The sequence below is a fragment of the Rattus norvegicus genome, chromosome 3 (genome assembly GCF_036323735.1).
Source record: "Rattus norvegicus strain BN/NHsdMcwi chromosome 3, GRCr8, whole genome shotgun sequence".
Classification (NCBI taxonomy): Eukaryota; Metazoa; Chordata; class Mammalia; order Rodentia; family Muridae; genus Rattus; species Rattus norvegicus.
Window position 1 is genome coordinate 143,213,395 of NC_086021.1, and position 14,650 is coordinate 143,228,044.

The 14,650-nt window shown below is 40.3% G+C and overlaps 1 protein-coding gene across 2 annotated transcripts in view; it reads left to right on the forward strand.

Moving 5' to 3' along the window:
- Plcb1 (phospholipase C beta 1) overlaps positions 1-10,648 on the forward strand; it is a 711,278-nt gene extending 700,630 nt beyond the window's left edge. The window contains exon 32 of one of the 2 annotated variants that reach the window (NM_001077641.2): positions 9,054-10,648. In NM_001077641.2, coding sequence (NP_001071109.1) covers positions 9,054-9,281 — 228 coding nt within the window. In that variant the 3' untranslated portion in view covers positions 9,282-10,648. The remainder of the gene's footprint in view (positions 1-9,053) is intronic. The other variant, XM_017591467.3, reaches the window with a different exon arrangement.
- Positions 10,649-14,650: the final 4,002 nt, after the last annotated feature.

Consider the following 14,650-nt stretch of genomic DNA (forward strand, 5'->3'; position numbering starts at 1 on the left):
TGTTCATTTTTTTATTATTTATTCTGATTTCCAAATCTCTTGACAAATATATGTCCTCCATAGACCTTATGAATCATTTTAGCGTCTTTGCCTATACTCGTTTTAGTAATTCTCATCAGAAAAGTAGAGATCACTGACCTTACACAGCCCTTCTCATCCTTCCTAGCCCAACAAAGAAGCCTGATCCTGCCGGATGGAGATTCTCCTCTGCTACCCAGGAAGCTTCTTCCTGGGGAGGGCTTTTCTTATTTTCATTATTTAGGAGTCTTCCCATCTTCAAACTTAGCTAGAAATTTAGGCAAACATCAGTGTTGTTTTATTTAGTGTTTCTCAGTATTTAGATACAAAAGGCATTTCTCATGGACCCATCCATATTGATTCGAAAATCTCATGGAAACATAGTCTAAGAAAACTTAGAGGAAAACAAATTTTAAAAAACCAGAGTGGTGGATACAAGATAGAGATTGCTTTTCCCACATGGGACTTTTGGAATGATCCTCAGGTAACATGACTGACCTCACTCTGAACTTTTCTAAAAATTCATGAACTTAATCTAAATATAAGACAGGGCCTTAAAAGGTGGCTCTGGCTAAATCTGAAACTATCCATTCTGTGAATGTATTTTGGGAAGGTTTCTCTTCTGCTGTTTTGATTATCCATTTATCCAACTGATGAAGTTTAAGCCAGAGAACTAAATTCTCTGCAGTGATCATTGACTCTGTCACACACCCAGAGTTTGCCTTTCCTCCTATTTATTTTTTAAAACGGATATTAGATTTGGTTTTCATTTTAGAAAGACATTTTCATGCCAAAAATAATATAATCACATTACCCTGAAAGTGGGAAAGAGAGGAAATAAAAATACTCAAGATCCCCGCACAGTTCATGTTCTAATATTTCCTTTGAAAAGAACTCTAGGCTTTTTTTTTATTTTTCTCATATTCACAGATGATGTATACAAGTACAGGTAGACTTGGCAGTTCTTGTAACAGCAATGTGACAGTTGTGACATACTCCATACCACCCCATTTCTCTGCCTTCAAATCCATTTATTAATTTACACTTACTTGGATATATCATATGTTGTTAAGTAGAACCCTTTCACAGAAATACTTGTGTTTGGATAATTTTTAGTTTCTTTGCTAATTTGTTTTACTATTTTCCTTTCTCTTTAGAAATAATTTTCAAAATGTCGGTACAAAATAATTACTAAATATAACACACCAAAAATATAATGTAAGAGGGTTGAAAAGGGGGCTGGAGAGATAGTTTAACAGTTAAAGGCACTGACTGGTCTTGAGCAGGACCCTGATTTAATTCCCAGCAACCAAATAGCAGCTCACTCCAAGATCTGATACCCTCACACAGACATACGTGTAGGTAAACACCAATGCACATAAAATATAATTATGGAGATAGTAGATAGATGATAATCAGGAAAAGAATTTTAACTATATGTAGTAACTACTACTGCCAAAAATGAGAAAGAATAAACTAGCCTAAAAGATCTAATGAGAACAAACTACTTGTACATCTGTCAAAGGCATCATAACTGCGGGAGGAATATAATATTTTTAGATATACTTTAACAGGGAACTATTCTTAGCCAAACACATTCTGGGAATAAAAAGAATCTTGTACTTGGAATGATACCTAGTTATTTCAATGATCATAATATTGAAATTTTCTGCGCAGTTGACATAAAGCATGGAGGTAAACACTATAATACAATTTTGACTTAGTTAGGGTTTTACTGCTGTGAACAGACACCATGACCAAGGCATGTCTTATAAAGGACAACATTTAATTGGGGCTGGCTTACAGGCTTACAGGTTCAGAGTTTCAAGCCATTATCATCAGGGTGGGAGCAGGGCAGCATCCAAGCAGGCATGATGCAGGCAGAGATGAAAATTGTACATCCTCATCTGAAGGCAGCTAGGATGAGGGTCTTCAAGCCCATACCCACACAGCTACTCCAACAAAGCCACACCTAATAGTGCCACTCCTTGGGCCAAGCATATACAAACCATGACAAATCAGAAGGCAAAATTTTCACTATAAGAAAAAAATTGATTACGTTAGGCAGAAACTGAATATAATATCGTATTTAAAAATTGAAGTGTGGCATGGTGGTGAGCACTTGCCATGCCAGCACTTAGGAAGCTGAAGCAACAGAAAGAATGTGGGTTCAAGACCAGTCTGGTTGCCATAGTGAGTTCCAATCCTGCTTGGGCTACATAGCATGACTCTGTCTCCAAAACAAAAGCAAACAAAATCATTTAAAATAGCAGTGTGAACCAATCACTTTTCAAAGTATATTTCCTAGCCATGCTGTGAGGCAGCCTGTGCTTGGTGATGGAAAACAGCAAGCACTTCCAGGATCCAGGGATGGGTTTATTAAAGCTTTCATGGGAGGAACCAGAGCTTCCTCAGAAGGCAACTGCTTCTGTGTTTGGTACAGGGAACATTCAGAAGTGTCCAGGCACACACACACACACACACACACACACACACACACACACACACAAGCAATTAAATACTCAAAAATCAAAAAAGGATATTCTAACAAACCTCAGAGCCATCCTGAAAGTGTCCCCTCAGGCACACACCAGACATTTGAACTTTGATATAAACAACCAGCCAGCACAAAACTATAGAACTGATTAAAATCCAAGGCATAAGTAAGAAGAATTGTCTGCATTCATTTGGGAAAGGAGAGACAGAGAGATGGGGTGACAAGAAGGAGAAAGAAGAGGAGGAAGAATTATGGAACTTGAAAAATTATTACTCTCACCATTTTTTATTCACAAAATTTGTAATTAAAGAAAAGGAAGAAAACCTTGAACTTTTGCCTTACCTTCAGGGAGAACTTTGGTCCAGGTTGAAAGTCGTTGGTGCACACTGGAGATTGCTATGCTTTTTGCTGCTCATCACAAAATAATACCAACTAAATATAAAATGATTAGAAATGGCCGTCTAACATGGGGATTCATTCCACATGCAGCCACCAAACCCAGTCACTACTGGGGATGCCAAGAGGTGTATGGTGACAGGACCCTGATATACGTGTCTCCTGAGAGATTCTGCCAGACCCTGACAAATACAGAGGAGGATGTTTACAGCCAACCTTTGAACTGAGAATGAGGTCCCCACTGGAGGATTTAGAGAAAGGAGTGAGATAGCTGAGGGTGTTTGCAACCCCATAGGAAGAACAACAATATCAACCAACCAGAACCCCCACCCCAGCTCCCAGGGACTAAACCACCAACCAAAGCATACACATCGAGCAATCCATGGCTCCAGCTGCATCCCTGTCCAGCATCAATAGGAGGAGAGGTCCTTGGTCTTGTGAAGGGTAGATGCCCCAGTGTAGGGGAATACCAGGGTAGGGAGGTGGGATGGAGTGGGTGGGTTGGTGAAGGAGCACCCTCATGGAGACATGGGTGGGAAGATGGGATAGAATATTTCTGGAGATGAAACCAGGAAGAGGTATAATATTTGAAATGTAGATAAAGAAAATATCCAATAAAAATGAAAAAAAACCCCAAAACATAAAAAAAATCATAGAACTGAAACTTTCAGGTGTAAATACATTAAACAATGTCTTGTTTTTTGTTCAAATAAAAAAACCAGTTCTCTAATAAAAGAAAGAAAGAAAGAAAGAAAGAAAGAAAGAAAGAAAGAAAGAAAGAAAGAAATGGCCGTCTACCTCCAATGAAGTGTAATGAATTACCAGTTGTATATGAAGTTGTGGAGGAGACTTCATACAGATCTATAATTAGCCCTCACAGTGGAACTGCCTATTGAAATGACAAAAACAGATCCTGGCAAAATCCAGGCGCAACAGTTACCAAGCTACGTAGGTCTCCAGTGACATCACTGGTAATAGAACCAGCTGATCCAGATACCCACAAACGAGTGGCAATAGGAGCTAGAAACGAATTCCTGTTGACCGTTCTTCCAAATCAAATGTTTACGTTCCACATAATGAGACCTGCAGTTAGCTTCTAGTTTCCAAGAGTCAACTTAAATGACACTGCAAGGGACAAACCAGACAAACTCAGAATGTGTGTGTTCAGTAAGAAAATTAGACAAGACTTCTAAAATCTGAGACAGGGATAAATACCTGAAATGGGAAAGGTAAGAAAGATATAACAAAAAAATGTACAATTAACAATTGTTATTATTTTCTTGAAACTGATTAAGATACTGCCATTATGTAAGAAAATGTCTTTATTTTCAGGTGGCATGTGATACAGCCAATACTTAAAGATAATAGAAAATGTATATTTGAGCAAAAAATGTAAAAAAAAAAAAAGATTATCTATGGAGGTTGGCATTGGGCTGTGTTTTCGTTACCACCATTGCTCTTTTATTTTGCCTCTACAGTCAACGTCATAATGCTTTGAACATCCTTAGCCTCATGCCTGCAGGCCACATTCTAAAATGTAGACTTCCCCAATCAAAGGCTAGATATGTTGTCTTTGTTTTCTTTTTGTTAATTTGTTTTTGTCTTAAAATACTTTGGGAATTTTTTTTAATATCAAGAGGTACTTATAACACCAAATAAATGTAAGTAAGTATAAGGCTGTCTCCCGGGGAAATGGGCAGCTTTGGGCAATCAGGCCTTAATTCTGTATCCAGACTGATCTGGCACTCATGCCCGGCTCACCCTCTGGCTCATATCTGGGAAGCCAAGACGACAGCTCCAGCTTCTGCCACCACACTCAGTTAATAATGTCTGCTTGGCACATAAACTTGCTGGGTTCAGACCCCTTGGAGCCTGGTAAGTTAACAACTTCTCATGCAGAACACTGGACAAACCAGGTTCTTAGGATCTGCCCAGCTTCATGGAGGGGTCATGTGTAGCACAAAAATCTGTAAGAAACAGAAAGGACTCAACACTGGGTGGACACACTTGTTTTCCTTCCTGCAGCTGATACCAGATTACCATCCAGTGTCTGAAAATGTCGTTGGACTGACAAATATTATTTTGTTTGACTGCTGACAATAAGTCAGAAACTCTCACAGGAACAATTTCCATTTCTGGGGGCGGGGGGGTTGTTGCTGTTGTTCTGCTGTGCTTTGTTTAATTTTGTTTTTGTTTTCGTGAAAAACCAGAATCTGACAAGCCTGAGCTAGAACCTAGCTACTGGTACCACCTTTAGCTGGGTCACATCTTCTTCAGTCCCACCCTCCCCCTTCTTACACAGCCCGATTCTCTCACTCACCAGACTTTCTCGGCCCGTGTTATCAACAGTCCTTGATCTGTACTAACTCCAGTTGGATGGGGCTTTCCGGGAATGGTTCCACGAATTCACCTGTATACTTTTGATATTTTTTTTACAAGGAACAAGTCACTGGTTTATAAGAAGAGTAAAAGAAAAATTTGGCTTTGACATCTAAGAGTAAATACAATTTTTAAATTAGCTTATTAATAATTGAATGACTTTTCTAAAGCATAGCATACATGACATTTCATCCAAACCATAAGGCAGTGGCCTAGTTTAGAATGCAATAAAAGTCTACTTCTACCTCATGATAAGAGGAAAAGTCCAGGATAGTTATGACTTAGCCACAATTAGGTCAATGATTACAAACTGTTAAGCATCATTATTAAAATTAAATTATCGAAATTGTCTTTACAGGAATTGAATTACCAACGTCCTTAAAAAGTGTTGGCTGATCATTTGGCATTTCCTCGTATTTCTTTTCTTTTTAATAATGATGATGATGATTATGATGATGAATCACTCTGAAATTGCATAGTGTCTTATACAACATCTTAGGAGATACTGCTAAATTAGGTCTAACACACCAGTAGTAGACTCACCCATCAAACCTAAATAAAAACAATCATCTTCTGTGGCCCCAATGCACACCCTCGTGTTATTCTTCCTTTCCTTGGTTTGCTTGGAACTGAAGCTAATCACAGGTGTGCTGGATTGACGGCTGTGATGGACAGAGATGGCTGCTGGTAATACAGCGGACCTGTCATGGGGTGAGATTTCACTCTGGCAAACTAAGCTACTACACAAACCATGTGTTCTTCTGAATTGTTGGGGAAGTGGGGGATGAAAGGACAAGTGTTTTCTTGTCTATGAGTCTGAAGTGATTTTATTGAGCCAAAGAATACGGGACCATGTTTATGGTGTCCTTGCTCCAACATAATCCAGTGCATTTTGGGGGCCGTGGGCACTCTTCTCTTTTGATTGAGTCTTGTGTTCTCTCTCTCTCTCTCTCTCTCTCTCTCTGTCTCTCCCTCCCTCCTTCTCTCCTTCCCTCACTCCCTCCATAAATTTCTTTCCTTGTATTTTCTTTGAGAGGGGAGAAAGTTGATTTTCTGAATACCAAAGGTGAACCATTTTTTTTCACACTCCATTTGATGTATGTGTTGGAGGTGGTCTCCTAGCTAGATGCGGAATTCATTATACCATCCTTCCACTCCATTGCCTTTTTAGAAATGGTAACAATTTTTATTTGGAAAGATAATGCATTGTGTATATCATGAATGCAACATCTCAGGAAGGCCTGGTCCATACGCTACACAAATTAACCATTCTGCAATACACACGGAGGAGACCACACAAGGGCTACAAATAACTCTCATTCTTGCTGAATTTGTGTAGATTTACCAGAACTTTCTGTACTTCAAAACTTCAGGAGTTTTAGAGTTGCAGAGCTGATTACATAGAGATACAGAGACTAAATCGCTAAGACCTGACAGATTATCTGACCTAAAGAGACCGTGAAGGAATTGAGCTATTAGATGCTGTCAAATGGTTAGCAATGTCCAGGAAAGAGGTTCAGACTCACCAGGGCAGTAGCCCTGAGGACTGACTTCACAATGGAAGCTCCCAAGAGTCAAAGCCAAGCCTGAGAGGCTTCATTTGTTGCAGACAGAGGATATGCAGCTAGGATGTGCCCAGAGTACAATTGGGGCCTTAAAGAGAAAATAGTCAGCGTAAGTAGTGAGAGCTCGCTAGCAGTACTGGCATCATGCGGAACTGCTGAGAATGCAGAGGCTCGGCCCACCGCTATCTCCTGAGCGAGAGTCAAGGCCAAGCACCCACACGGTCTGTGCGCATCAGAAGGCGAACAAGCACCAAAATCATTTTCAGATCTCAAGAACTTTCTGGGTTTTGTTTGTTTGTCTTATTTTGTTTTTTAAAGTCACTGTGTAGCTTGGGCTAGCCTTGTATCCATGATGATCCTCCTGCCTCATCCACTCAGGTGCTGTTAAAAGGAGTTACCTCAAGGCTAATGAGGGGCAGCAAAGGAGCATTGTCTTCAGGATATGTTAAATCCAGAGTTTCCTTTGGGCGGAAACCACAGAGTCTTCTTGTAAGCAGCCTCCTGCCCTCACTGCTCCGAATACCCTCACCTCTGCGTGAGAAAGTATTTTATAGCTACTTTATAGCTAAGGCAGCTGTGTAAGTCTGTATATGAAGAGTTCCTTGGCATTTAAAAGGTCTTGCAATTTTCCAAGGCATGTAGCGGTAAATATTGAAAAAAAGAATCTACCGTTCCACACTAGTGCTGGCTCCTGCGGGGCCTCATGGCATCTGCCAGGTATTTTCATCTTAATCAACAAAGCATCTCAACCCGACTCACTAAGCTCCCAATCTCCATCCCATGTTGTCACCGGTTCCTCTTTGGGTCCTGTAGAGATCTTGCCTCCATGGCTAGCGCCACCTTGTGGCTGGCTATTTTCTGGCCCCAGCAGCAGCCACCCTCTTGGGACTCTCTGCTGTGAACTCTGCTCACAACCCCAGCCTCTGGCCCCTGTGGTTTAGTCACAACTCCCAGTAACCCGTCAAAATCAAAACTCAATAATCTTATAATTTATCAATCAGATTTATATCAGTAAATCCTCACCCCACAAAATGTCCACACAATAAACTCTGAACCAATTAGTAGTAATATGAACTACCCACCTAGATAAGACAAATTGTCCTATAAAATCCATCCCTTATGAAATATTCATAACTACCTGTGGCCCTTTAAGGCCACACGGATCTGGGTCGTCCTTCTCCTCCTCCCTCTTGGTTCTTCCTCTCCCTTTCTCCTCCCTCTCTCTCTCCAAAACTCTGTGCCCGCCTTACTTTTTCACTGCCCAAACGCAGGCTTTGCCTTATCTTGTGCCTGCCCTCACCTGCTCATAGATAGCAATCCACATAAAACAGGCAAAATAGAAGACATTTAAAAGGTAACTGTAGCACTTTAAAAGACAAATAAAAATGGCATTGAGAAAGGAAGTAAGGAAGTGATTTAAAAAAGAACTCAGCAAAAGTTAATGTGTATGAGTGGAGTTCATTTGAAAAAAAAAACTTCACAGAGCTTCATTCGGTGATCAAATGACCTTTTCACAAGGGTGGCATAGCAGATGTCCTGTGTATCAGATATTTACATTACAATTCATAACAGTAGCAAAACTACAGCCCTGGAGTCGCAATGAAATAATTTTTGGTAGGGGGTCACCACGACATAAGGAACTGTGTTAAACAGTCTTGGCATAAGGAAGGTTGAGAACCACTGCTTTAAAGGCGCCAGCTGACTTGGGGTATTATTGATCTGTGGGAGCGGGTTTGCTTAGCATACATGCGGTTCTATAAAACCCCAAAATACTAACTGAATAAACAAATTAAATACTCACTCTTAGTTTTCCAACCTCAAGATGAAGCCCTGTTGTTGACACTATTCAGTCCCTGAGCGTAAGAATTTCACTCATTATATACTGCTTCTGTAAACTTTTCCAAGTGTGTGTGTGTGTGTGTGTGTGTGTGTGTGTGTGTGTGTTTAGACTTGAGTTTGTTTGTCTTCCTCCAAGTCCTTAGGCTTGCTACACCACATGACCACAACTTGATTTTCAGCCAGGGACCAATGGCACATCCTGACTGTTACCCATCTTCACTGTAGCTGACTGGTGAATGGCGCCATAAGTCCATTTATCCGGGCTGTGCCCTTCACCCAGCTCTGGGAAGCAATGTCTGTACGGGTGAGCTGAGAAATGTAAACGACCTCAACCGTTTTCCTCTCTTGATGTCTCTCAGCTGCAGATGGAGCTGGAGCAAGAATACCAAGACAAGTTCAAAAGACTGCCCCTGGAGATTCTGGAGTTTGTACAGGAAGCCATGAAAGGGAAGGTTAGTGAGGACAGCAATCACGGCTCTGCCCCTCCCTCGCTGGCCTCAGACCCTGCTAAGGTGAACCTCAAGTCTCCCTCCAGTGAGGAGGTACAAGGAGAGAACGCGGGAAGAGAGTTTGATACTCCTCTGTGATGTCCCTGCCGGGCCTACCAGACATGCACGGCTGCTTGAACTCCATCGGACTCTAAAGACAAAGATCACTGCCCGGGCCATCTTCCTGAGAAACATCCCTTAGCCTGAAATCCACACCAAAGGGAGAGTTCCAGAAGGATCCGTGTGAAGGTCCCATACCCTGGTCCCTTGTGTCATGTGGAAACTATTGCGGTCTTAGAGAGAAGGGTGCATGTATGCAGGATTTTTCTTTTCGTTCCAATAGTAAATTAAAAGCAGGCAGCTCCAGGCTCCATGGACTATGTAATGAAGGACAATGTCTTCTTTGAAGAAAACTAGAGCTCGTGTCTTCGTTTGAAGCCCTGGTGTACAGTATTTCCAAGTAAAAGAGAGAGTTTGAGAAGTGCGCGGCACCATTTAACACTCTGGAACATTCCACTCTGAGCATTGTTTCCCTGACTGCCCCGCAAACCCATGTTTTCAAGTTAACGTGTATAGTGCATTGTTTCACCCTTTGCTTTGCAGGCACTGGTGGCTTGCCATTTGCTAATTTATTTATCCCAGAGGCATCTGTATTTGCTATTGACATGGCTTTATTAGATACCATAGTGACTCATATAAGCTGGTTTCTTTTATAAAAAAAAATCACATGACTGTATCATTTCCCAGTGAAGCCATTTTACGATTAGCAATATGGGTTGTATATTTGGCTGCACGTCTTTGGATATCTATCGGTTGTTGACCTGAGGCTATCAAACAGCTGCAATGGGTTTGTTCTGTTGAGTCAGGGTTTCCGCCAGACTGAACAGGATCCAGTGGGCTATTTTATTGTCAGATATTTTTTCGTGGTTCATTTATTTTTACTGTAGAAAGGAAGATAGAATATTTATCTAAATGCACATGTATAAATGATATACATTATCTCCATGTATATAGTACATGTATGCACCCAGCCATATAAGTGCACACACATACATACGCATGAGTGTACATGTGTGTTTATTAATTGGCAGTGACCCAAATCTCTTCCATAAGATTTAAAAGCAAGTTCAGGGATACATGGACAGAGAAGAAATGGGTCGAATATATGTTATGTGGATAATTAAATTATACGGAAATGCTAAGAATCAGTTTATGGAGTCAATGATGCAACTTGAGGTAATCTTAGAATTTAGAAAATGAGTTTACTAAAAAAATTGGAGGATCAAAAATTGGATTTTAAGTATCAGATTTTGAGCTTGTTTTAATGGTCAGTGTATGCAAAAATGCATAGGAAATAGAGTGCAAATGTATTACTACTATCTTCAATAAATTTTAACTGAATAATTTCAATTTTATACTGATAGAAATAAAGCTCTGGTTGTATTTTAGTTTGTATATTTACTTCACTTAGTTATGTCTTTTTTAATTCTTATTTTATTCTAAAGTGAATAAGAGAAACAAATTATATCATGCTAACGCTAATAAAATCATAATTAAAAGGTCTTAAGAAATAATATTATATAGAAAAAATATGGTTTAGAGAGTGGGACAAAGAACATTAAAACCCAGCAATGACAATGCCCATGGCTTCATTTTATTTTAAAGTGAACCTGTCTGCTTATAATTTAGCAAAGCAAAAAACAGTTGTGTCCTGAAGTTTGTGTTTCAAGAATTTAGTATTTTTCTGGAAATAATTTTATTTAACTTTAAGCAATAACTAGGACCATAATTAAGTGTTAATCAAAATGAAGGCTTGTTTCAAACACCATGAAAGTGTTTGATCACACACATACACCACACACACACACACACACACACACACACACACACACACACACCTATTGAGACACAAGGGGAAAAAAATCACATCCCCTTCAGAGATGATTGTATTTTATCTGAAGGATCAAGAGTGTTAATTAGTCACTTACTAAAGCTTACCTTCCACTGAAGAGAGATCTCTTGTGAACCATACAACTTTTGCACTTTGAAGGAAAGGCATTACTCAGAAGGAAGTGAGGACAGTCCAAATGGAATGCTGCATTTTACACACACAGTTACAGACTGTTGAAAATTGGGGAAGAGTGAATGGATAACAGGATTCGAAACCAAACTTAGTGGTGGTTGTTGCGGAACATTGGATTTCAACATAGTCCATACAGCGACTGAGGTTGAATAACCTTGACTTTCAAATCCTGTTTTGGTAGTTGGACTTCATTATCTTGGTGATTCTAGTCATTTTACAATGTTTTGTATTTGGTCATTTACTGTAATCACATTTTTATATCTGTACAGTGACACTTTTTGCAGTTGTGGGGTAGTGTGTAACACTGTGCATCTTGCATCATCGAAACTACTACCGTGATACTATCCATTGATAATATTAATATTACTTGAAAATAGACAAAGGTAAAGAAAAGGGGTCTGTATGATGTGCAGTTTTGTGCCTTTATGTATTTGCCTTGTTCTTCGTTGAATGTGTGAAATTCTGTACTGTGGTTTTTCCAATAGTAGAAAGTAGAGTCATGCATTAAATTAGACTGTATCCCTGACACCTTTAAACTACTGAGAATAACGTGGTTGGCCGTGTAATTCAGTGTTCAAAGTTCTAATGACATGCCATGTGCTTTGGTTTTTAACATTTCAGTACCACCATACATTAATTAATACTCCTGTAATAGATAAGCAGTCATTAATTAAGTTCCAAAAGAAAGGGCCATTGCTTGCATTCCTTTGAATTTAATGTTGCCCTTGTACACTGTGTTAATACTGTATGTAATGGATTGAACATTGTGATTCTCGCCTTTTAAGAAGAGAAAGAGAGAGAAGGAAAAGTATTTGATGCTCTCAAAATGTACATATTTGGGTTCTTCTATCTCAAATTATTTAAAATGCATAATTCACATTTTTTTGTAATCATTCTATGCAATTTTGTGGCATGACGTTTCTTCCACTTGTAATTTTCTGTGCTTTCATCACAAGTCCAAAGGAAACAATAAAAATTTCTTAACACAGTCCAGCTGGACCTTATTAGAGTCCGAGCCCACTTTCCAGGGAGGTCAGTGACAACGAACACAATGGCTGTCATCAGTGTAGAATGCCCTCCTTACACAACACACCAGTGCCCAGGCACATTAGACTCTGTGGTGCTATGTGGAGGGCGCAGCCATGACTGCTATTGTCCCACCTCCGCCCTCTAGAAGCAGCTTATCACTTGTTACTCCCCCACAATGGAGTCTCTTCTTTTTTTCTCTTGGTCACCCCTTTCTTTCTCCCTTTCTTTCTAACCTAAGAGAGGCAAAGCAAATGTTTTTGACAAATCATGGAAATGAGAAGAAGTGGTGCAACCTGCACGCTTTTTACTGAAATATGTAGATTGCAGCATTGGTGGGAAAGGGAGCGTACATGTGCAATCTCTGTCCATATCACAAAGGCACCCCGAATGTAGCATACCAGTTATCTATTGCCATGAAGTAGGTGATTCCCAGTGAACTCTTGTCTGTCATAGACTTAGGGGACAGAGACAGGAATTCAAATAGAGCAGGGTTGAGAATAGCCTGCCTCTGTCTACCTGCAATGTCTCGGGGAGAGCCTTGGGGCTTTACTTTAGACACCCATCTGGAGTGATACAACAGCTGGGAGCCCCTGGGGCTCTGGGCTGGAAGACCATTGGACTTTTACTGTAGCCTACAGTAAAGTAGTTAGAATCCAAAAGTAAGCCTTCTGAGACAGTCATGAAGGAATAGTGAAGTAGTTTTTATGACTACATGTAGAGGTCATATGTGCTTGTGAACACTGTGTAACTATGTAGGCCTACTCCATGTAGGCCAGAGTTTTGGTCCCTGAAGAACATACAAGTTAGGGAAAAGATAATCATAACCACAAAGCTGTCTTTAGCCAATACAGACTACATAAGCACTGTACACCCAGCAGAATTCTTGTCACTCTTTTGGCATTCCAACTCTTTTGTTTTCTTCATCAATGAAAAGAAAACTCTTACTCCAGGTGCCTAAGGCTGAACATTGACATTGGTGGCTTGTTTTGGTTGTTGTTGTGTTGTTATTTTGTGGAGGTTTTTTTTTTTCATGTATTCAGGCTAGCCTCAAACTCCCCATGTGAGGGAGATAGCCTTGACTGTCTCATCATCCTGCTTCCACCTGCCAAGTGCTAGGATTATAATCCAAGGGGTGTACTAGCACAAGTATATGTAGTGCTAGGCATCAAAGCAAGGGATTTGTGTATGCTAGGCCAAGCACTACCAACTGAGCGACATTCCCACACCCAACACTATTTTTGATATGTCTTCTCCCTCATTCCTTCCCCAAGAAATCGCCAATTCATATTAGTCAGTTTTGATTAACTCATGATAACTCATGCTTGTTTGCTTTCTGCCACTGGGCCCATCCATGAGTGGAGCCACCAGCACCTCCCACCTGCCCAAGTTCTCAAAATCCATTGTCAGTCATGTAATCCCTTCCCCCACACTATAGTTTGACTACCCATGTCAAAGCCCAAAGGAGATGGAAAGCCTTTAAAAGATCTCTGCTGTCTCCAGGATAAAAACTAATCCCTCTATGGCTGTGTGAGACCTTAAACTAGGTGCTTCCACCAGACACACCTAGTTAGCAGTGTCCAATCCAGCTCCCTCTAACCTGAGGCACCATCTCACCCAATGGGTTCCAAATGCTCTTCCCTAGACTCCTAGAGTATCCCTCTCCTTCCTACCTTAAATGCCTCTCTCTCGGGCAGATGCTATGCCTCACAAGTCAATCCTCCCACTCACCACATGTGCTCAGTGGATGAGTAATAATATGTTTGTGGTGAATACATTAACTTGTCCATCTAGCAATTATATCAAGGGTGAAAGGAAAGCAAACAACTCCTATCTACGTAAGAGAAGGCATCCACTCAAACTTCAATGTTTCTCTACTTCTGAGTTAGCAACACCTTAAAATACAACAAGCAAAAAAGTCCAGAACCTGTGCCATTGTGTGTGAACAAAATGACCATGTCATTTTGTTCTTTATCAGTGAACAAAAAACAATGTCCATTCCACGGTGTCTTTGAATCAAGGCAGCAACCTTTAAACACAAACTAGTTCCTGGTGGAAGGAGGTCAGTCTCTGATTCCTAGGTTCTGAGATACTGGTTGGAAAAATTATGCTCTCAGAGGTACCAACCAATCTTTTTGTTTCAAGCAAAACCTCAGGAGCCTCCCCTATTTTTGTTTCCTATTCTACTGACAGTGGATTGACTTCTCAAGTAACATATCCTGATCATGGTTTCTGATCCTCCCAGTTCCTCTCTGTGTCCGCTCCTATCTACTCCACTGCATTTCTGTCTCTTATTAGGAAAGAATGGGCTTCTACGGAGTAATAATAAAAATAATAAAATATAATATAAAACAAATGT